The 24,087-nt window shown below is 38.3% G+C and overlaps 1 protein-coding gene across 2 annotated transcripts in view; it reads right to left on the reverse strand.

Moving 5' to 3' along the window:
• sgms2.L (sphingomyelin synthase 2 L homeolog) overlaps positions 1 to 23,860 on the reverse strand; it is a 40,921-nt gene extending 17,061 nt beyond the window's left edge. Inside the window, exons 1-2 of one of the 2 annotated variants that reach the window (XM_018251731.2) lie at positions 23,577 to 23,860; positions 312 to 997 (exon numbers count right to left, since the gene is read on the reverse strand). In XM_018251731.2, coding sequence (XP_018107220.1) covers positions 312 to 766 — 455 coding nt within the window. In that variant the 5' untranslated portion in view covers positions 767 to 997; positions 23,577 to 23,860. The other variant, XM_041590526.1, reaches the window with a different exon arrangement.
• Positions 23,861 to 24,087: the final 227 nt, after the last annotated feature.

Below are 24,087 nucleotides of genomic sequence, written 5' to 3' on the forward strand. Positions count from 1 at the left end.
AATATACGGCATTGACTGCTAATAAACAGAACAAGCCACATATATAGATAGTAATGGCTATCTATAGATAGTAATATATAGATAGTAATGGCTATTGCTATTGTGTATTTCAGTGAAATTAAAATGGCTGTGTTCAAAATTAAAGTTGGGCACAGCTCGTTCTAGTCAATTCCGGATATACACATCCTCTCCATCAGGTGAAAGAAAAGTTCTCAGTATTGTTGTAGCAAATTTAACCCGCCCCACCCTGTACAATGGTGATGGTGTCATAATAGTGACATTACTGTTGTTTTATACTTATTTATACTTACTTGTATCTCAAGAAGACCCACTGGACTGTCCAAAGGGCAACTAAAATCATCCCAGTTATCTCTGAAACAGAAAAGGCCCAAGACACCCGGCTGATGTAGTCAAAAAACTTGTCTGGAAGCGGAGGGCTGACTTCCTTTGGAGGCACTCTCTCGTGTACCACTGTGATCATAACGGTGGTGAGAACCATGTTAAAGAAAGCATAAATAAAGGCAATGCCAGTTTTCCACCACTCCATTGGAAATTTGTTCCTAGAGTCCGCTGGCATAGTAATTTGGATATAGTCTGGATAATGCTTCAGTCCTTTTCGCAAGCCATTAGCCATGCTTTTAGGTTTGCTTTTAACATTTTTCTCATCATCACTGTTTGATGAAACGGATCTTGGAAAACCATTTAGTGCTTTGTTATGATGATTTAAGGAATGTTCGTCTGTTTTTGTGCTCTCAATATTATCCATTTGTGCAACAAATATTAGAAAAATAAGAATTCCTCTTGAAGAATTATGGATTGAACTACCACAGCATTAGTTTCTTCTACAAAATGTATCTGAAGTAATCCAGATCTCGAAAATAAATATATATATATATATATATATATATATAAATATGTATATATATAATAACCCTTGTGAGTGCTTCAGGTCCTGAGGTAAGCCATAAAAGAATAGTTTATCTTATTAAGCAGCCATCTGTGAAATAAAATAGATATAATTATATTAAAATACATTTTGAGAAATCTAAAGATGTAACTAGAATAATAAAATTCAAAGTAGCAATGGGCAGAAAACTATGACACAGGAACATTGAATATCCTGAAACTGATATCCTTATAAACATTGCTTAGCTATGTCACCAGATATAATCGGTGCTTAGTTATGTAATTTGTGGGACATGACCTGAAACTTGAGTATTATAAAAAATAATGTACCGCACTGTTGTAAATATGAGCCTATAAGAAGTCACCTCGAACATCCATGACCTATATAAAATCACTCAGTTTGTGGCCTTATGCCTTCACATGGTGTTCTAAGCTACTCATATTTTACAAGAAGAAAACACTATTGTGTATGTGTGTATATATATATATATATATATATATATATATATATATATATATATATATATATATATATATATAAATATATTTTTACAAGTTATTTCCTTTGTAATAATAAAACCGTACCTTGTACTCACTCTTATCTTCACTGCACATATTAGTGGTAAAACAATCTTATTAGCTTTAATTTAATATTTCAATTATTTTTAGCAGAAAAAGTATATACAAATTATGGAAAGACTCCTTATCTGACCCCTGGTCTAAAGCACTCTGAATAATAAGTCCTATAATTGCATTTTCTATTTTTATTTAGAACTCTAGTTCCAACAACACAGTAGAAATTAATATCCCCCCATTTTGCAAGAACTGTGCACTGAAAGGGTGTTAAGATTACCGTAAAGCGGGCCAGATATGATTCATATAGGGTGTGACTAGACATGCCCTGGGCTATCAGGGATATGGAATAACATATTCAGATTTCAAGACCAGGGAATTTTGGGCGGTATGCAAGTGTCAGCATTCAGATTATCTGTCAGTGGAGTCATATTAGTAATGAATAGTAATAAAATAGTTGATCTATGTCTGCAGTAGACCTACAGAAACCAATCAAATTTTTGCATATCAGTCAATTCCAACTGCTCATTGGTTGCTATTGGGAACTAGAACTGGAGCTAATTCCGCTCCTGTTATTACCTGTAGCATGTTTTCCCATGCAAGCCTAGTCTTACTGTTTAAAGGAATAAAAAAATGAAATGCTTGACAATACATTACAGAAAAGATTCATTTCTTAAATAATTTTGGCAAATAAAATGTCAGCTGATTCCTTATTAGGGATGCACCGAATCCACTATTTCAGAATAGGTCAAACCCCCGAATCCTTTGCGAAAGATTTGGCTGAATACCGAACCGAATCCTAATTTGCATATGCAAATTAGGAGTGGGAAGGGGTAAACATTTTTTACTTCCTTGTTTTGTGACAAAAAGTCACGCAATTTCCCTCCCCTAATTTGCATATGCAGATTAGGATTCGGTTCGGCCAGGCAGAAGGATTCGGCCGAATCTGAATACTGCTGAAAGTGGTCGAATCCTGGCCGAATCCCGACCGAATCCTGGATTCGGTGCATCCCTATTCCTTATCCATCTGAAAGTAATACTATCACTATATGGTCAAAGTATGTGGACACCTGTCTGTCCAAACTCTCATTCCAAAACCAAAGGTATTAATATATCAAGATGGTCTTCTCTTCGCTGCTATAAACAGCTTCTGCTCTTTTGGGAAGGCTTCCCTGAAACATTGTTAGTAAGATTTGCTCAATTTGGGTACTAATGTTGTGCATTAGGTTTGGCTTGCAGTTAACATTCAAATTAATTTCACTGGTATTTATTTGGATTGAGGTCAATGGGCTCTGCACAGGTTAGTCACATTCTCATCTTTGCAAAAATATTCTGCATGGACCTTACTTTATGCTTCTTATCCCTTTTTAAAATGCCTTTCTCAAGATTCAGAAGAAGAATGCAAATAATGCAAAAACTGTAAAAAATTAAAAAAATTAAATGAAGACAAATTGCTTAGAATTACCATAGCCATTCTCTAACATACTAAAATTAATTTAAAGTGGACCTGTCATCCAGACACAAAAATCTGTATAATAAAAGTCCTTTTCAAATTAAACATGAAATCCAATTTCTATTTTTTATTAAAGCATTTATAGCTGTTGTAAGCTCATTTAAAAATCTCAGCTGTCAATCAAATATTGTCTGCCCCTCCTCTATGCCAATGGCATAGAGGCGGGGCAGACAATTACTTTCACTTTCCATTCAGCACTTCCTAGATGTCACTGCTCTCCACACATTCCTCCGTTCTCTTTACTGTTTAATTGTGTAGCCAGGGCATGGGGATGGACATCAGGTCCCCCATTCTGCTGCACAAAAAAGATTCTGAGATGATGCAAGACTTGCCTTAATAAAACTGTCCACAAAATGGCTGCTTCCTGCTTGCTATAATTATGAATTCCCAGACTGAAGGAAACAAGATTCAAATAATTTTTATAGTGTAATTAAAGTTCATTTTGCTTGACTAATGTGATAAAATAGGATTTGGAATGCTTTTATTTGGGTGACGGGTCCCCTTTAAAGGTGAATCAGCCCCCTTTTTTTATACTAGTGCTCCTTTAAATTATATGTATCGGCACATTAGTCCTCTTAAGTAGACACATTAAAGTTTTTTGCCCAGGCAGTAGTGAAAATTATTAGCAAACGCATATTACGCATTAAATAAAAAAATTTGAAAAGCTTTCAAATTGTCAGTATTTTTTTTCTTGCATAGGGACAGGTAGTACATATTGCATATTGTCTGTTTCGTTACTGCACTTTTATGCCTCAAAAAGGATGAAATATTATGAAAATAGAATACAAACTAAAAAAAAAAAAAAAAGGGCTAAAGGTTATAGGGTCAGTTCAAGTGACGTTTCAATATGGCAATCTTAACTCATTCACCAGACTTACTGGTCCAACTGCTCAGATGCCTTCCAGTAACAAACCATTCACAAATTTGCCTGAGGTGTGACCACAGGGTCTGAAGATGTCACTACTGACAATATATCATTAAAATGCCAGTAAAGAGCAGGTATTTCAGAAAATCCAATACCTTCTGCCCTCTATCTGAACATAGGGAGGTAGGGGCATCAACTGGCCTGAAGTACGAAGGGCCTTCTTTAGTGATCTAGAGCAGTGCTTTCTAGCTTTTTTGTGTGGGTATATTATTTGAAACACAACATATATGAGTGAATTAAATTGATGATCCAAAACAAAAAAGTTAAGCAGGCTGGAGATCAAAAAATCGCCTTGGAAGCACCCAATGCAGGCAATTGTCCTTTCAGTGTTGCCAGGGCTGGATTTACATAGAAGGCGCCCCTAGGCCCACTGCCGTTTGTTGCCCCTGCCCCTCCCCTTTATTCATGCAAATTTTCATCATTGGGACCGGAGCAATGGGGATTAGTATTACTGATACTGATTTGTCAGGAAGTTCACAATAACTTTCTCTGTGGAATCGAAATGTGTACAGTGCTTGCTGAGCATTCCTGCCCATTGTTTAATGGCCAACGCCTGAGATCACAGTTCATAATAACAATCTGAGCAGCCTCAACTGTTGCCATGCCTACAATTCTTCAGATACATATCTAAAGGAAATACTACTGTTGCATCAAATGTATCACTTCAACTAAAGGCATACTATTCACCAAGCTCAGCAGAGTAATATAAAATGTTATTAAAGGTTGTCTTACATGGGCAGATTTTGTTGGTGCTCTGTGAGCAATCTTATAGTTTTAAGTATCGTTTTTACATACGATTCACACGTCCACGGTAAAGGATGAGGAGACGTTGGTTGTATCTTTGACATGTGGACAAAATTTTTTTGGATAAGCAGATAGTGAGAGTCTGTCTAACAGAACAGAAAATAACTTCCTGATTTTCAGCTCTCTAACTCAACGACTTTAAGGGGGCCACATGAGACGTAACTATTCAGTGAGATTGCAATTGATACTCAGTATACAGGTCAGATTAAAAAGCAAACAGGTATGACATATGTGTCCCCCCTTAAAGTCACTGATTGGTTATTGCCAGATAACCAATCAGTGGAAACCAAGAGAGCTGAAAAGCAGGAAGTAGTGTTCTGGCTATTACGTTACACATCCAGTCACTCCAGCCTTTATACATTACATTTTTTTTAACTATATTGAAAACATTTTTTATTTAGCACAGCCTATTTACCCAGTTTTAATTTTTATACTGAACAATTCCTTTAAGGCTTACACCATAATTACAAATGGAGTTTGTCTTATCGAAGAGAAATTTGTTGTTTCCAGCAGGAGCCTATGACTAAGGGATTGACTCCCGGTACGTGTTAGACATTGTCTTCTACAATAACCTTTTGTCCGGAAGTGCCATCCATCTGTGGAGTTTGTTACCTTTAACATATCTTTGTGACTGGGGGTAGGTGGAACCAGGGTCGGACTGGAAAAAACCTGGTGGCCCCCCCGGGCCAGACCCAACCCCATTGGCACTCCACCAGGCCGCTGATCTCCCTGGGGGGGAGGAGGCAGCACCTGTAGGGGGTTGCGGTGGGGCCCGTATGGCAGCAGCCGCGGTTGGCCCTGCACCCACCAGTCTGACCTTGGGTGGAACTACAAAATGCACATAGGGTGGAGCTACAGTGTTCCTAGGAGGCCAAGTAAATTCCTCAGATAGCTGCTCTTTACTAATGAATGCCAAATCATGCATACATTAGTGGGGAGATTTATTAAGGGTGGATCTGAAAATTCGAATTTTCAAATTATTTTTATGGTCAAAACTGTCAAATTTGACTAGGGAATTATCCAAACTCAATTTGAGTTTTTTTCAAAAATTCAAATTCATTTTTGAGAATTATCTTGCTCAGGCCCTGTAAGAAATCGAATTTGACTATTCGCCACCAAAAACCTGCCGAATTGCTGAATAAGTCAATGGGAGAGGTACAATTTGGAGATGTTTGCAGCTTTCCTGACATTTGAGTTTTTTTCAGAGAAAAAACTTGAATCGAATTCAATTCTAATTAAATTTGAGTTTTTGACTTGTCCAAGTTTAAGATATTCGATTTTTATAATAAATAATCGAATATACGAATTTGGCGTAAAATCAATTCATGTGAGTTAAAAAAAAACTCACATGAATTCGAATATTGATAAATGTGCATCTAGATGTCACATGATTAGGCGGAAAGGAACACAACGTACCAGATTTCTGTGTATAAATAAACAGAAAACCAGCCTAATCTAAATGACAACATACGTGCACCTAAAATTCCCTTTCATAAAAACTCAGTCTGGCTCAGACTTTTCCCACTAGAGTTTTAAGTGCATCAGCAAATGTTGTTAATGGAACATTATGCTAATGTAATGTTCACACGTAAACCACTGTTTTTATTCTGTTTCCGAGCATTTAATCCATGCATTTGGAGCTTGGGACTGTTAATGTTTTTTGTTGGAGTTGGCTGGATCATTCAACAGCATTTAGCAATGCTGAATTCACTTGTGAGACATTAAACCCAACGGTGTAGGAGAAATAGATGAGAAGGGTAAATGGAATTAGAGCTGAAAAAAAAAAGGGCTGGCCACTAAAGCAAAATCACTACACCATGTTGCCTGTACATATGAGCCAAAAGCAGAAATGGTTCCATTTAACTCCCTGCCTGCTTGTTTGCAGAGGTAAAATCAGTTCAGCAAGAGCAAATTTTTTCCTTAAATATAGCCATGTTTTGGTGTTCTGTTAGCTAACTGAAACAAGTATTACCTGGAGATGCAGAACTGCACAGGAGCCAGAGGAGATTGTGTTAGTTTTTGGATCAACAGATTGCATGCTACATGCCAGATGCAGTTAAAATAATGGAATGGACATAACAATCTGATGGGTTAACTACCAGTAAGTGCCACGGTCTGAAGTGAACACTGCATGCTACTTCTTTATTTGACAAGCTTAAGGGTAAGGCCAGACGAGGAGATTCGGGGAGATTTTGTCACCTGGCGACTTATCGCCACGTCTTTTTCGCGACTAACTCCCCGAACTGCCTAAGCGTTTTTTCCCCATAGGCTACAGCGCAAAATCGCCTGTAGCCTATGGGGGAAAAACGCTTTTTCATACACCATATCTCCCAACATATTGGAAATAGAAAAAAAAAAGAGTTGGCGCGAGGCGAAATTTTTTTTGTCATGCTCCTTTTTGTGGCCACACCCCCTAATTACCATGTTCATTTTAAAAAATTCAAAAATCTGAGTAACTAAAATCCAGAACATGCCACCTATTTATATCGTTTTGCACTCACTATCCACATTTCAGTTATAATATAGAGAAACGTGGGATAGGCAATGTCAAGGTAAACAAGGTCAATGTTCTGAAAACACAGCTTACACTTTGGTAGATATGGAAGGTGAAATGCGTATCTGTAAAACCTCCACAAAGACAAAGGGAATGCTTAGTTCATCATCTATTTGAATGTGGCGTCTTGTTCTATAAGAAGAGTATTAATTATTATAATGGAAGATAAACACGTTAGTAGTCTGAAGGAGAGATACAGGGCTATATTTAAGAACGTATTGCAGTGATACTATAATTAAAAGAGGCTTCCAAAGTATGAATTTAATAGGGTGGGTCTGTGCTTGACATGTGCCAGACCAGTGAAACCCCCCCCCACCCGGTGGCTTGAGAGCACTATGTTATTCACCAACCACTTGTATGTTGCTCTCAGTAACTTCTTTTGAATTCCTGACTTGGAGGCATTTTTGGGTTGCATAAAAACCAAGTGTACTGCCAAACAGAGCCTCCTGTAGACTGTCAGTCCACAGAAGAGCTACCGATAGTCAATCACAGCTCCTTTTTAAAGGGGTTGTTCACCTTTAAATTAGCTCTTAGTATGATCTAGAGAGTGGTATTCTGAGACAATTTGCAATTGGTTTTCATTTTTATAATTTGTGGTTTTATTTGTGGAGTTATTTAGCTTTAAATTCAGCAGCTCTCCAGCTTGCAATTTCAGAAATCTGATTGCTAGGGTCCAAATTAGCCTAGCAACCATCAATTTGAACAAGAGACTGGAATATGAATATGAGAAGGCCGGAATAAAAAGATAAATAACTAAAAGTAAAAATAACAATACACTGGTATACTTACAGAGCATTTGTTTTTTAGATGGGGTCAGTGACCCACATTTGAAAGCAGGAAAGAATCAGAAGAAAAGGGAAAATCATTGAAAAACTATAGAAAAATATATAATGAAAGATTGCTTAGAACTGTCCACGCTCTGACATACTAAAAGCCAACCACTAAAATCACCAACCCTTTAAAAAGTTAGAATTTTTCAAGTGTATAGCTAGGCTAAATGCACATTCCTACATAAAATAAAAATCGTTTTCAGTCCCCATGGGTTAAACTTAATGACAGAAAGGAGTCATGTACATTTAAGACCTGTATGGCTAAATTACGGGCTAGCCACAAGCCATAATGTAGTCTGAAAAAGAAGAAATAACAGCTAAAAAGCACTGAGTCACAATTACAACTGCTAAGGAAGATCCCTTCTTTACTGTTCTCCACACTTCCCAATCCATTTACTAATTGATTCTGGGAAATACACTTTTTCAAATAAAAAACTGTTTTTAGATTTTTTTTCATAACATCATAAAAAGTAAAATATGCTACATATGGGGAATGGCAAAACTTACATCATTGAGCAACTACTGTAACTGATGACATCACTAAGCACCATTTAGGATATCATTGGCAGGATATACAGTAGTGTATTATATACATTTTTACACATATACTATATTGTATTGTATTCTCTCTCTATGTTTAATGAAAAACAGTCACCTCCAAATAATTTCTTGCAGAGGGTCCCACAATTTATTTTACAACATTGATGAAAACATTAAAATTCATGTTTTTCAGTTGCCAATTTCCCCAAGCTTTTAAAAATGTGTAAATGAATTAGTGTGTCTGATATTCACAATTTTATTTTTCCTTATATTCTGTCATAACAAAAATAATAATATGGGGTATGGTCAACCAACACAAGGGCAACATGGCAAGTCATGAATTACCCTAGTGAGCTAAACTGGCTATATCTAGAGAAGCCATAGAAACCAGACAGGAGTTTAAAACATCTGTCTGAGATTTTTACAGAACAATAATTTTAAATGTATCACAAATAATTTAATTGCAAATTGCCTTAAAAATCCAATGTCAACAACGTACTAAAATTGAATTCTTTAATTAGTCCTTTAGCAAATAATCTGAGAATAATGCACAGTGGTCTTTGGCCCCACTGTAAACTGCAGCTTTGAAAACTACCAGTACTACTGAGAATTGAATGGCATGGTACTGGCAGTAAACATCATCATGATAAAGTAATTAAGAACAAGAGCAGTCATCTAAAACAAAAACTGTTTTGCTATACAACCATCTCCAGGATTCTTATCCTGCTCTATTCATGGACTTCAGTTTCAATGCCAAATGACTGCTTACAGCTGGCTAGTACATGAAAGAAGCCATTCTACAAGTGGTGAAACTCTCTTTCCAAGTTTAGTAATGATGCCATGCTAATCTATATTCAGAAAGACTGTACCTTGTCTTGTGATCATTTTTAACAACACAGACTGTTAGCTAGTACTGTCACCCAGAGCCACTAAAAGACCACCAAAACTAAGAAAATCAGAGGGTTTTATATGTATTTAAATGTACTATTACTCAGAACTGCTAAATATGGGGTGTTTGTTTCACAAACATTGCTTCTACAGTTTGTATTAATATGCTGCTTTGTAGCCACGGCTGAATTGAAGGCAAAAAAGCATATGTTACACACATTCTGTACACAGCACATAACAGATGAAAAACTTTGGGATGAAGGTGGCCAGACATGGGCAGATTTAAGTTCCTGATTTGGCCCTAGGGTTGCCATCTTTCCCCCTGACGAACTCCGGGGGGAGGCAAGGCCATGCTGCAGTGGGGGGGGGGGCATGATGTAGTGGGGCGGGATGGTGCTGTCGGGGCTGGGCTATGATGTGGTGATCGGCGATTGGCCAATCACCGCGTCAATCTCAGGAGAACCTTAGTTTTCCTAATTTGGAAAACCAGGCAGCCAGTTTTGACCCGAACAACCCTTCAAAAAACTGGGCTATCCAGTTCAAAAAAGTTGTCTGCAGGGATTCCACATCTGGTGCAGGTATCAACCTCTCTTTTGCCCATTGCTTTACATTTTAGAGGAGTTATATAGAGCTGTTGGAAGACTTTATACTGGATTAGTCTCAAACAGATATTAGACTACTATACAAGATCTCCATAGCCTCATCCTCGTAGTCTTGGGTAAAGTCAGGGATATTAAGTTGCCATCGAGCCGGCGGTAGCCAGTAGATTGTGACAGAGCCTGGACACCAATTTTGTAGGCTGTCCACAAGCAGAGTCTCTTCTACTGCCAGTGTGGTTAAGGTGGGAAAGAACATTGGGACCTGAATATGTGGCGGATCTGAAAATATCTAAATAGTGGTAGACTCTGGGAAGTACACTGAGATTGGAGATATGAGAGAAAAGTATTGTTTTGCAAGAGGTCCCCTAGGTGTTTAATTCCTTGCTTCGGCCAGTAGTGAAAGTTCTCTAAGTTAGAAATAGCTTTTTTCTAGTTCTGAATTAACCAAACCAAACAGAAAATAATCACTTTAGACAGGTTGGTTGTATGTGTATGTTACTATATCCTTTATACTTTATTAATCTCCAAATCCCATCACCCTCAGGTTCAATTACAATGGAACAAATATGTTGGTCCTGCAACTGCTGAATGGCAGCCACTTATTTAGTCTAAAGGAAAACATGGTATCCAGCTTTATAAATAATAGATCTCATACCTGCACATGTTTTTCTTTTGGACCAGCACTAAAATGCAATAAAAGCAAGTTACTGTTGCACCTAACATCATAAATGTACACAACATATCACATTACAATACACTGACACATATCAAATAGCACTGAAGTGCTCAGCTCACTAGAAAAGACAGTGATGTACATTTATTGAAGTTAGGTTAAAGAATAACTCACCTTATCTTCCATATTGTATGCAGATAATGTCATTTTTTTTCTCGATTATCTATTACCATGCATTAAGATACCACTCTCTTTTCACCATGGCATTGCATACCTTTCTTTATTGACTGTTTATAATTGCCATCATAACGATCATTCCCAGAGTCATAATTTAATGCATACCAGACGCCAATTCAGCTGATGCGTCAGGGAATCTATGGGCTTTTCCTGCTTCATAGCTGACGTGTTCATAAGGAAAAAAGCGAGCTGTGTTTTAAGGCATTGAACTTCAATAGCATTCGGGCATGCCAACCCTATACTGCTCCAAGGCTTTTAATATCCCACAGGCATGAATCGCAAAGAAAAATGATGACTGCAAAAATATAAAGTAGTTAAAAGCACAGGTATGGGGGATGATTCAGCTACCAACTCTGCTATAGCAACAGAATCAGATAATATCTATAGCATTAAACTACAAGTCATTGCAGAGAATTTGGTATGTATATAAGGAATATGGATATCTCTGTTCCCTATGGCATCCCCATAGCGGTTTTCAAAAAATACTTAATAAGCACCATCCCTCATATACACATTATGAAAGTAGTTTTCTGGTTGGTGGGGGTCACTGCTAGAGTAATCAAACCATACAACCTGATACTAGTTTATATTCCGATGCACAGAGCCGCTGAAATATTTTTTTAAAAATGAAGACCAAATGCAATTTGTCTCACAATACAGCTCTCCACATCATAATTAAAATAGACCTGTCATCCATACATAAAAAGTTGCATAATCAGAGTCCTTTACAAATTAAACATGAACCCAAATTCTTTTTTTCATTAAAACATCCCTACCTGTTATAAAGATGTTTAAATATCTGAGCAGGCAATTACTTTCACTTTCCATTCTGCGCTTCCTAGATGTCACTGTTCTCCTCACATTACCTGTTCCCTACTCACACTTTATAACTGTGTAGCGCATGGGTCTAAGGTCCCACATTCTGGCACATAAAGGAGATTTTGTGGTGATACACAACTTGCCTAAATTTGTCTTTTTACGTACAGTTTGGTCCAAAATCTAAGACTATGGGACCCTAACCCACTTTTAGTTTTCCCTTGCAAAATAATCAGGAAATAGCAGATCAACAAATGAGTTATTTAGGTATATTTATACATTTTCTTCAAACTGAAAAGCTGCATTTTTGTACATTCAGAAGGAAACACACACACTGAAGCAAAACAGTCTGCCTGGCAGCATGGACATTGCAAGGAAGATACAATGGTTATGCCAAAACCAAAATTTCTTCAGGCCACTTCCCTTAAAAAAAGAAGTTTATAGTAAAATACGATTCTGTTCAAAAGAATCAATTTGCAGGTGAAATGTATTGGTCGTCTTTGGATCTTCTTAGATCTCTTTAGTGCACAATATGGAGGCACAGTGATAAAGTATAATCAGAGACAGTGCAGTTGTTGCCATTTATAGCATTGTTCTGGCTCAACTTTAACTACAGCTCCACCACAAAAGGCAATACAAACACTGCATCCATTCTCTCTAACGAACCATGTATCCTTAGAAAATATCTCACTTCTATTTTTATTCTTCACAATATGAGAGCAACCACAAACAAAAACAATGATGGGCCAGATTCCATTCAATCAAAATGTAAAAAATAAAAAGAAGAGTTACACAGCAAGATCCAGTTTCTGGTTCTGGAACTACAACAATGGTTTCATTAGATATACAGGTATGGGATCCATTATTCAGAAACCCATTATCCAGAAAGCTCATAATTATGGAAAGGCCATCTCCCATAGACTCCATTTTATCCAATAATTCTGATTTGTAAAAATGATTCCATTTTTCTCTGTAATAATAAAACAGTACCTTGTACTTTATCCCAACTAAGATATAATTAATCCTTATTGGAAGCAAAACCAGCCTATTGGGTTTATGTTATGTTTACATGATTTTCTAGTAGACTTAATTTTATGATTCAAATTACTGAAAGATCCATTTTCCGAAAACCCCCAGGTTCCGAACATTCTGGATAATAGGTCCCATACCTGTATTTGTAAATGTAGCTATATGTGTAATATCTACAGGGCATTTTTGCTCATATGACTCCAGTTTTGAAATGTAATGCATTGGTACATGTTTATGTATAAAGTATCATAACAACTGGCAGAAAGAATAAGCACAGTATTTAGAAATATGAAGAATAGTAGATAAAAGGGCAACTTCGTAAGAGACATTTTCGACAAACTATTTTTTTCATCCTAAAACGTGGCATAAAACCACCTTTTAACAGCAGCGGTATGAAAAATACATGAAAACCCCAATATTGGCGATTCTTGACTAAAAACCAGACCTTGTGTGTTTTCAGTTGAGAACTGGGTGCCAACGCTGCTACTGCTATTTTCATGCCAGAGGGAGTTAATCAAGGACAACTTCAGGCATTTGGACAACACATCTGTATCGAGAACAAATTCAGCAAACAAAAGCTTTAAATTGCCCAGTGTTTCACAGCTCCAACAAAAAAAATTATGAAAAATGTAATTAAAGTGGCTGTTTACCTTTAAATTAACTTTTAGTATGCTGTAGAGCGTGATATTTGGAGACAATTTGCAATTGGTTTTCATTTTTTATTATTTGTAGTTTTTGAGTTATTTGGGTTTTCATTCAGCAGCTCTCCAGTTAGCACATCCAAGTGTACAAAACAAAAGCCTCATAGGAAACTACAAATATAAAACCATGCTTCAGACTTACCCACCAAAAGAGCCAATTATATGTGTCCTGGGTACAAATTACAAGGAACCTACTGGTATTTTTTTCTGATTGGGGGTGTGCAAGTGTATCATTCATTCTGATTAAAGCATACAGAGACCCATAGCTCAGAACATATTTAAAGTAGAGGAATTTAACCACATCAGGGCATTCCACAACCACAGGAAAATGGCAAGGGAATGTGTACTATACCACTTAAAAGCATCAGTACAGTTTATATTTATAGACCAACACAAAAAATAAATAGAGGGTGGACAACGACATGGTCAGAAATAGCCACCAAAGGTCTTTCATTTAAGAGACAAATAGACCATTTATATGGTTTGGGTAAAGACAAAACTCCCATGTAATTAATTGAAGGACTGAATAAATATATAAGTATTTGTATTTCCAGTCTATGTCATAAGGCTATTGCCATTCTCAGCTCCACAAAAAGGAAATAATGTGCTTTTATGTGACATTCTTGGCCAGCACAGAAAGAAAAAGGATTTCCTAGTTGCTGAAAAACAGCATGTCTGTTATTACTAATGTTAACTCCTTTCTATCTACAGGTCTAAACAGTAAATGCAGGCTAACACTTCTTTTAAAGGAGAAGCAAAGCTTAACGAAAGAAGTAGCTAGAAATGTTGTACATTATGTTTTGTGCTTCTGTACCTGCCCAAGGCAAACACAGCCCTTTAGCAGTGAACATCTGTGTCTTAAAAGATGCCCCAGTAGCTCCCCATCTTCTTTTCTGCTGATTCACTGCACATTCCATGTGCTGCTGTCACTTACTGAGCTTAGCAGCCCACTCAAAATACTGTATATAAATGTTACAGTAAAAGGCTGGTTTGTTTCACTGACACTCCTAATGGTGGCCTTAGACACACACACATATGTTTCGTACTATATTCAGGGTTTGTATGGCGGGAGACGAGCCGAATTTAAAGAATGAATTTAAAGGTGAACCACACCTTAAAAGAGCAGTTCCCCTTTAAGTTAACTTTATGTGGAGTAGCAAATGGTCTTAAATTATTACTGTGTTTATCATTTAAAAGTAACCTGCCCCTTTAAACACATGAAAATATAGAAGAAACTTACTACTTAAAAAAACAAAAAAAACCCCCAGTTCTTTAAAGGGAAAGATCACCACATCACAAAGTTTTATAACGATGCATGCAAGGTGCAATTGATGCTTATCCCTTGCGTTTCTTCGTTCATTTGTGTTCGAGTCATCCAGCTTTGCATTTGGCAATATGGATGTAACAGGCTACTAACTCTTGCAACGTGGAAGTGGTTTGGGTGACAGACTGGAAGATTAATACACCGAAAGATGAATAGAAGTCCCAGAACTGAACTAAAGATGATAATGAAAACCTGGTTTTAAACCATCCTTTTTTATGTTTCCTAGAATCACTGATACTAGCAACCAGGTGGAGTTTTAGATTGTAGGTTGGAGACAGCATACAAAGACAAATAATTAAAACAAGTAAAATACAGAGGTGTTAAGACAACCACAATTTTAAGGGGAATTTCCCATTTTTACAAAACATATATGCCATTTATAAAAAGGTCTTTTAAGCATTGAAGGTGCTCTGGTAAATGCAAAGGGTGAGAATACCCCATCTACAAACACCCCAAACACAGTGGCATAACTATCAGGGAGCAGGGGGTGCTATTGGGCAAGGGCCGGCACCCCCTCAGGGCCTCCGGCAGCTCGCGTGCCACGAATTCTGGCCGCCCCCTCTAGTTACTTTGCTGCCCAAACATCCCCCCCTGGGGGGGGGGGGAAGAATGAAGATTTCAGACCTGACCTCAATCAGAGGAGACTCTCAGTGGAAAATACACACTCTACAGCTTAAGCTCATGCGGAGAAAAGCCGATGCACTTCTATCTGCTTCTACACCGATGGGCATGAAGTTAGCATGTGAGCACACACACACACAAGCAGATTTTGGCATGAAAATACACACTATTGTTTTCACTCCGAAATCTGACACCAAACACTGTGCCTTAAGGTGGCCATACCACCCTAGGGCCCAACGATCGGATCCTAACGAACGAGAACGGGCTGTCGGATCATGGGACCGCATCAACGAATAGACGCGGCCGAGATCCGACGGGATTTTTAGTCGGGGGCCCCCATACACGGGCCAATAAGCTGTCGACTCGGTCTGTCGGCAGCTTTTATCGGCCCGTGTATGGCCACCTTTAGATGAAGGCAGAGAAAAGTCAATAAATTGCTCTGTGTGGCACTAAACTAACCCCTAAAAATGAATACGGCTAGAAATGCTTAATTTTGTGACAATTTAGCAGTAACACTGGCCAATGTTCGGGAGCCTTCAAAGTTGCCCAATCATAGAGACCAATATTGGTCAGCTTGTCTCCCACCATATACGCACGGAGTATTGTATGAAACTTATCTGTCCGTCTATAGCCACCTTTAGGATTGTCAATGAAGCTAACCAGCCTTTTACCATAACATTTATATTCTACATACACAGTATATTGTGAGTTGGTCTCAAAGCTCAGGTAACGGACAGCAGCACAGAGCATTTGTAGGGAATTAGCAGTAAAGAAGATGGGAAAGCTACTGTGGCATAAGCCATATCTTTACTGCTTAAAGGAACAGTTTAGTGTAAAACTAAAAACTGGGTAAATAGGCTGTGCAAAATAACAAATGTTTCTAATATAGTTAGTTAGCTAAAAATGCAATCTATAAAGAATGGAATGGCTGGATGTCCAACATAACAGAATACAACAGTGGCGAAACTACCGGGGGAGCAGGGGGTGCGAGCGGGTCAGGGCCTGCACCCCCTCAGGGCCCCCTGGCAGCCCGTGAGCCACTGAAAATGCGGCCGTACGGAGGGGGCGGGGCCCGGCTGCGCGTCACGCACCAGGGCCCGCCCCCCTCTAGTGACGCTACTGGAATATAACTTCCTGCTTTTCAGTTCTCTAACCCCGAGTTAGTCAGTGACTTTAAGGGGGGGCACGTGGAAAAAAAACTGTTTAGTGAGTTTGCAATTGATCCTCAGCATGCAGCTCAGATTCAAGAAAACAATTATGACCCATGTGCCCCCCTCAAGTCACTGATTGGATACTGCCTGGCAACCAATCAGTGGAAACCAAGACAGCGGAAAAGCAGGAAGTAGTGTTCTGGCTATAATGTTAGACATCCAGTCACTCCAGCCTTTATACATTACATTTTGGCTAACTAACTGTATTAGAAACATTTTTTATTTTGCACAGCCTATCTATTTATCCAGTTTTTATTTTTATACTGAACAATTCAGTGGTCACATTGGGCTGGTACAGAACCCCAAAACATAACAGGCAGCATTTCTATCCTACTTTTTTGTTAAGCTTTAGTTCTCCTTCAGTGTAAATAAATCACACTTCAACCCTAAAAGAACACCCCTGTTTCAATTGAATTTCCCAAGCTGTTTGTTCATAACTATTGGAAGAATATTTAACAAGGTCAAAACCAAAGCTTATTCTTTGCTGAACTATAAAATCCTTCACAAGTAAATATATGACTAGGTTCCTCTCTGGCGAAATGTGGCAAACTCTATTTTCATCCTTTGTTATATGCCCTTATATATGAAAGTTATCCACATGATCAGGCACCAGAAACACAGTGGAGAGTGTGGTATTGCGAGCCCTGCCCTGAACTACATGAGATACACTGTTACTGTGACGCATTCTGTTGATACAATATCATCCTACAAAATCTTCTGAGTAGTTTAGAACTTAGAACTTACATGTTACGCAACGTTGTGAAATTGGATGGATCATTTTTCCTATACTGACATTTTGCACCTGCACAAGAAGTAACATTTATTCTTCCATCAGCAAAGCTACAAAAGCTTGCACTATGCCCATAGCTTTATATACTTGATTTAAAGGGGATCTTCACCCAAAAATAATTTTGCAATATATGTTGATTGCATTTTTTGTTTTAAAGTTATATGTAAATGTAACTGCGATTGAAAGTAGTGTATGAGAAGGATCTAGGGGTTTTTGTAGATAACAAGTTGTCTAATTCTGGGCAGTGTCATTCTGTGGCTACTAAAGAAAATATTGAAATTCGATTGTCTTGCGTAAAAAAGGGCATCAGCTCAATTATGCCTCTTTATAGGTCTCTGGTAAGGCCTCATCTGGAGTATGCAGTGCAGTTTTGGGCTCCAGTCCTTAAGAGGGATATAAATGAGCTGGAGAGAGTACAGAGACATGCAATTAAACTGGTTAGAGGGATGGAAGACTTAAATAATGAGGGTAGACTGTCAAGGTTGGGTTGTTTTCTCTGGAAAAAAAGGCACTTGTGAGGGGACATGATTACACTTTACAAGTACATTAGAGGACATTATAGACAAATAGCAGGGGACCTTTTTACCCATAAAGTGGATCACCGTACCAGAGGCCACCCCTTTAGACGAAGAAAAGAACTTTCATTTGAAGCAACCTGGTGCATGTTGTGATGGCTGATTCAGTTAATGCCTTTAAGAATGGCTTGGATGATTTTTTGGACAGACATAATATAAAAGGCTATTGTGATACTAAACTCTATAGTTAGTATAGATATGGGTATATAGAATTTATGTGAAAGTAGGGAGGGGTGTGTGTATGGATGCTGGGTTTTCATTTGGAGGGGTTGAACTTGATGGACTTGATGGATCGATTTAACTATCCTTTTCTGTCTAAGATTCCGACTCTCCAAACAATTAAGCAGGTAAATTCACCTGCAGGTCTATTAATGAGCTGGCTTGCAACACTGTTTCAGGAGTAAGAACCTGTAGTTCAGAGAATGTAAAGAGCCAGATACTGCTTTCTACCTCAATTATATTCACCAATAACTTTTTAACCACTGTAGTTAATATTTTCAGTTAAAAGAAAAACCTTATTATGTCAGTCTGCAGTTCTTTTACATTACAAAATGGCAAGTTAAAGTTAAAGTTCCGGTACCTAACAGTGCTGTCTTTGGGCAGCCCTAGACCATGCACACAGGCTTTTTAGGCTTTTACTGCTTTGCTCCCCAGCTAACACAACTGGCATCAAAATACATTTTTTAAGGGTTGGTAGCCTTGTCAATAGGACCGGTCTCCCTTGCCAGGCCCAGCTGGTTGCTATGGGTTATTAGACCTGGTGCAACTCTTGCAACTTATATGATGCATGTAAAAAAAAAAGTACAAAATTTGCCCGTTTGTAGTAACCTATAGCAACCAATAAGGTATCATAATCAATATACGATATATCATAAACAAATATCCAGTGTATGCTTCCTGCCAAGTGGTGATAAGTGATAAAACTTGTAGCAAACTTGCATCTTTTATTACATAACCCCATTACAAATGAATCCCTTTACCACACTAACCTATGTGGGGAGAAGGAAGAAGCCAGTCAGTACAGGAAGACTAAACTTAGTGGGGCTCATTTATAAACAGTGGGCAAATTTGCACCGAGGCAGTAACCCACAGCAACCAATCAGTGATTAGCTTTTTTTTGCCAGCTGCAAGTTGGACACTCAAACAATCGTCTCATTGGTTGGATTGGTTACAGGGTTACTAATTCACTTTCCACTGTTATCAGTGGACAGCAACCCACATTGTTTACTACTACTTGTACAAGGTACAGGGTGAGATTAGTGGTGAATGCATCTCTGTTGCCCTATTGTGCATATGAATTCCACAATAAATGACAAATTCAAACCATATACCCACAGAAGGGTTGTCATAACCCAGTTCTCTAGACTGTTTCTAGGTCAGGACGTGTGAGGCAATAAGGATGCAATCATTTTGACTAACCTGTCCTTATATGAAGGCACACCCAACACCTGGGGGGTTTATTCACAAAACAGTTGCAGTTTTACTCTGGAGTAGGAATTTGTCCCTGCTCCCCAAGATGTTAATGCTTAGTAATGATATTGCCCAAAGACAGCATATGAAATGCAGCCATAGCATGCAGTTATATGGGGTTCTCTTTAACGACGCTTCATTTTCCAAAGTCGCCCGAAGTTTCCTCATGAGGCAACTTTGGACGAATTCGGAAAACGAAGCGCTGTGAGTGCTATGCCGCAGGCGGTTTTTCATTATAGCAGGCGGAAGCCGTTCGGGGAGATAAGTCGTCCCAAAGAAGATGCGATTAGTCACCGGGCGACTAAATCTCCCTGAATCTCCCTGAATCTCCAGGTGTGACCTTACCCTAAGAGCAAACAGGCCGACAGGTCAGGGGTTTAAAGGAGCGGTTTACCTTTAAGTTAACATTAAGTATGTTATGAATTGGCCAGTTCTAAGCAACTTTTCAGCTGGTCTTCATTATTTTATTTTTTTTATATAGTTTTTGAATTATTTGCCTTTTTCTTCTTAATCTCTTTGCTTTCAAATGGGGGTCACTGGCCCCATCTAAAAACTCTATAAAGCTAGAAATGTATTGTTATTTCTATTGTTTTATTACTCATATTTCTATTTAGGCCCTCTCCTATTCATATTCCAGTCTCTTATTCACATCAATACATGGTTGCTAGGGTAATTTGGATCCTTGCAACCAGATTGCTGAAATTTCATTTTGGAGAGCTGCTGAATAAAAAGCGAAATAACTCAACAACCACAAATAATAAAAAATTAAAACCAATTGCAAGATTATCACCCTCTACGTCATACTAAAAGTTAACTCAAAGGCGAGATCAGATATACCCCTTTCACATATCAAACAATAATATTTTCACAAAACCCACAAAATAGTATCCCAAAACAGTGACTTACATTTGGCTAGTAATTCCAACACAAGTGTTCCTTAGGAAGCTTGATTTTAAGGGGATGTTAACCCAAAAATAAAATTTTTCCTAATTAAATACATTTTAGTTTTAGGTAACTTTCAATAAACATTCATTAAAATGTTACGATATTTGTAAATGTAATTTGAAGTGAAAGCAGTGTTTTTCTGCCCAGCACTACTTTCTGCACAAGTCTCTTAATCAGTTGGCTTCTTCTACATTGTTTTAAAAGTCGGAACCTCCTGGGCAGAGAATAAACAGACTTTGAAAAACACCAAAAATGTGTAATTAATGTACAGGTATGGGACCTATTATTCAGAATTCTTGGGACCTGGAGTTTTCCAGATAACGGATCTTTCTGTAATTTGGATCTTCATGCCTTAAGTCTAATAAAAAAAATAATTTAAACGTTCCAACAAATAAACTCAAAAATGAACCCAACAGGCTTGTTTTGCATCTAATACGGATTAAAGGGGTTGTTCAACCTTTATTGAACTGTACTGTATGTTGTAGTAGAGAATGGTATTCAGAGACAATAAATTGGTTTTCATAATTTATTATTGGTGGTTTTTGAGTTATTTAGCTTTTTATTCAGCAGTTCTCCAGTTTGCAATTGCAGCAATACAGTTGCTAGGGTCCAAATGACCTTAGCAAACATTCATTGATTTGGATTAGAGATTGGAATATGAATAGGAGAGGCCTGATTAGTAAAATGAGTAATAAAAAGTAGCAATAACAATACATTTGTAGCTTACAGAGCATTTGTTTTTTTTGGACGGGGTCAGTGATTCCCATGTTAAAGCTGTAAAGAGTCAGAAGAAGAAATTCAAAAACTATAAAAAAAAAAAAAATTAAGGCCAATTGACAACTTGCTTAGAAGTCGACATTCTATAACACACTAAAAATAAAGTTAAAGATGAACCACCCCTTTAATTATATCATAGTTGGGATAATGCACATGGTATTGTTTTATTATTACAGAGAAAAAGGGAATAACATTTAAAAAATTCTGAAAAAAATGGAGTCTATGAGAGATGGCTTTTCTGGAATTTGGAGCTTTCAGGATAATTGGATTTTTGGTAATGGATCTCATAGCTGTATATCTGAATTACATCCCCTTTAAATACAAGAAAAAAAGAATGATCTGTTTCATATCCTTTAAAGTGACACAAAAAGGGCAATTGGTTCCCTGTGCTCTTTAGCACGTATAGTGTTAATTCAGTTGATAAATCCAACTCTAAAGCTTCTTCACTCCAGAGATCCTTTCATCTACATGTCGGTACTAAAAGCACAATCATTCCCACACACCACACATCTCAGCATTGATTATTGCACTCCTACAAGGCTGCTATAAAACCTATTTTAAGGTACACTGCGAAATGGAGGTAGTCTTGTTCTGCCACAATCCCAAACAGCACAAAACATTTCCGCACACACAGTCATTTTCCACCATGAAAGAGTTAACAATAATCCAGTGTGCTCCCTCTTTCCTGATAATGGGGAAACCGGTACATCCCTATTATATAATCACCCTCTTTACATTAACCAGGACAAGAAATTCACATTGACAGGAGTGGCAGCAGAAACACGTTGGGGTTGCACTGGTGATACCACTCCCAAGCTCCGCTCCGACACTCAGCCCTTATTTAAACACGAGGAGAACTGCTGCAGGGAAGATCCTGAAATTCACTCTTTGATAAATAGCGTCAGGACAACCATGCACATAATCAAGACCAGGTTAATTGTAATATCTCTGAACTACATTGCCAAACAAGGTGCAGTATTAAAGTGTTAAAGAAATATAAACGCTTGCAGCAGTTTGTTCACAGACCTACAAGAGCTGGATAGAAATAGCAGATAGATGAAGCAATATAGAAATATCTCACAAATGCCCCACCAGTGTCTGTCAGAGGAATGGGAGTTGTTGTTTAACGCCTGCTGCAGGGCCTCCAGCTAAACACACACCTCTCTCTCAGGATGTCCTGCATGGCTGCAAGGTGCAATATACTCCTTTATATCCTTTACTGCAGTAACCATAATTCAATGTGAGGAGTTTAGCTACAAAGCTATTGTCTGGTAAAACAAGTCATTTTTGGTTACCTGCTATTGGCTGAGCTGTTGGGCTTATTTTGAAAAGTATCAGGGGTGTAACTAGAGAGGAAGAAAAGCATGTGACTGTTGGGAAGGAAAGCAGTGTGGTAGTTTTATTTTAGCATAATATATTTATAAACAATGTCTAGTTAGACCCAAAGTTTAAAGGACCCAAAATTGGGGACCAATAAGTTCTAACAAAGTCACCGGTTATGTAAGAGCGAACGATATGGCAGCTCCCACTCACATGACTTGGCCATAGACTCAAAGATCCGATCGTACGAAATCATCATACGATCGGACTTTCCCATCTCCCTACCTGCCACTAACCATTCTGATCAAATAAAGTATTAAAAGAACAGATCAGCAATGTTCTGCCCCTGACAGCAATCGTACCAAAGTTATGTCCGACAAAAGCTGGTGACAGTCTCCCTCTGAAAATCGTACGATCGGCAATACATGCAGAGATATTATCGGCAGCCGACAGAAATCGTCCGATCGACCAAACGACCGATGTCCGCGGGATGAAAAATGCCGGGACTCTCCACACATGGTCCGATAATCAGACAAATCCTCGATTCGTACGATCAGATCTTTGCGTCTATGGCCAGCTTTATATTACAGAAATAAGCAGCTTAAAAGATCCTTTTGCAAATAACGTAAGCATCATCATGTAGTCATATAGGGAAACTACCTGTAGGTAATGGTTCCTTTTTTTCCTTGTGACAGACTTCTTGGATTTACAGACTTCTCTTATAATAAGTTAGTTCCAGGCAGTGTGTCAGTGACAAGGCAGACCATCTATACCATTTGGCGTTGGTTTTGTAAAAATTCAGATGAAAATAGCACTTTACACGCCACACCTGCCTGCTCACGCCCCCCCTCAAGTCCATCGCCGAATCCCACAAACTTTCTTGCCAAAGAGTTCCTGTCACTGCCGGGGAATCCCATTCATCGTCCCCCCCTCAGAATCACTTTAATGGACTCACCTGACAGAACTCGTGCTATGGATTCAAGGCGCTGGGATCCGGGCATTACTAAGCAGAAGGTGTGCCGCCGCTTGTTCTAACTGTGTTGCGCTGTCTCTGTGTTTACAGTTGTCTTCGTGGTCTCTGGCCGACCCCTTTTTCCCGTTCACTCTCCAGTCTCAGCGATCTCCTCCTACCACTGTCTGACATCACTGATCTCCCTTAGGCTCATAACATGCTCGCTACTTTCACCGCCCACACCATTGCCAAACACTGACTCACTACTTTGCCTTGCTGTCAGTCTGTAAAACCAGTCAAGCCTCCTGGAATGTAATGTCCCTAACTGAAAGCCACGGGGAGAGGGAGAGGCATATCAGTAAGAGGAGGGGTATATTCTGAATATATTTACTAATAATGTGGCCAAAAACTGGCCATGAAAGGCCGAGTGTTTTTATACAGGTCATGGAACTCCGAGATACGGTAACTTCTAATATCCTCATATTTTGCAACTGTTGGTACTCTCTTTATTATA

This window comes from Xenopus laevis, chromosome 1L (genome assembly GCF_017654675.1).
Source record: "Xenopus laevis strain J_2021 chromosome 1L, Xenopus_laevis_v10.1, whole genome shotgun sequence".
In the NCBI taxonomy this organism is placed as follows: domain Eukaryota; kingdom Metazoa; phylum Chordata; class Amphibia; order Anura; family Pipidae; genus Xenopus; species Xenopus laevis.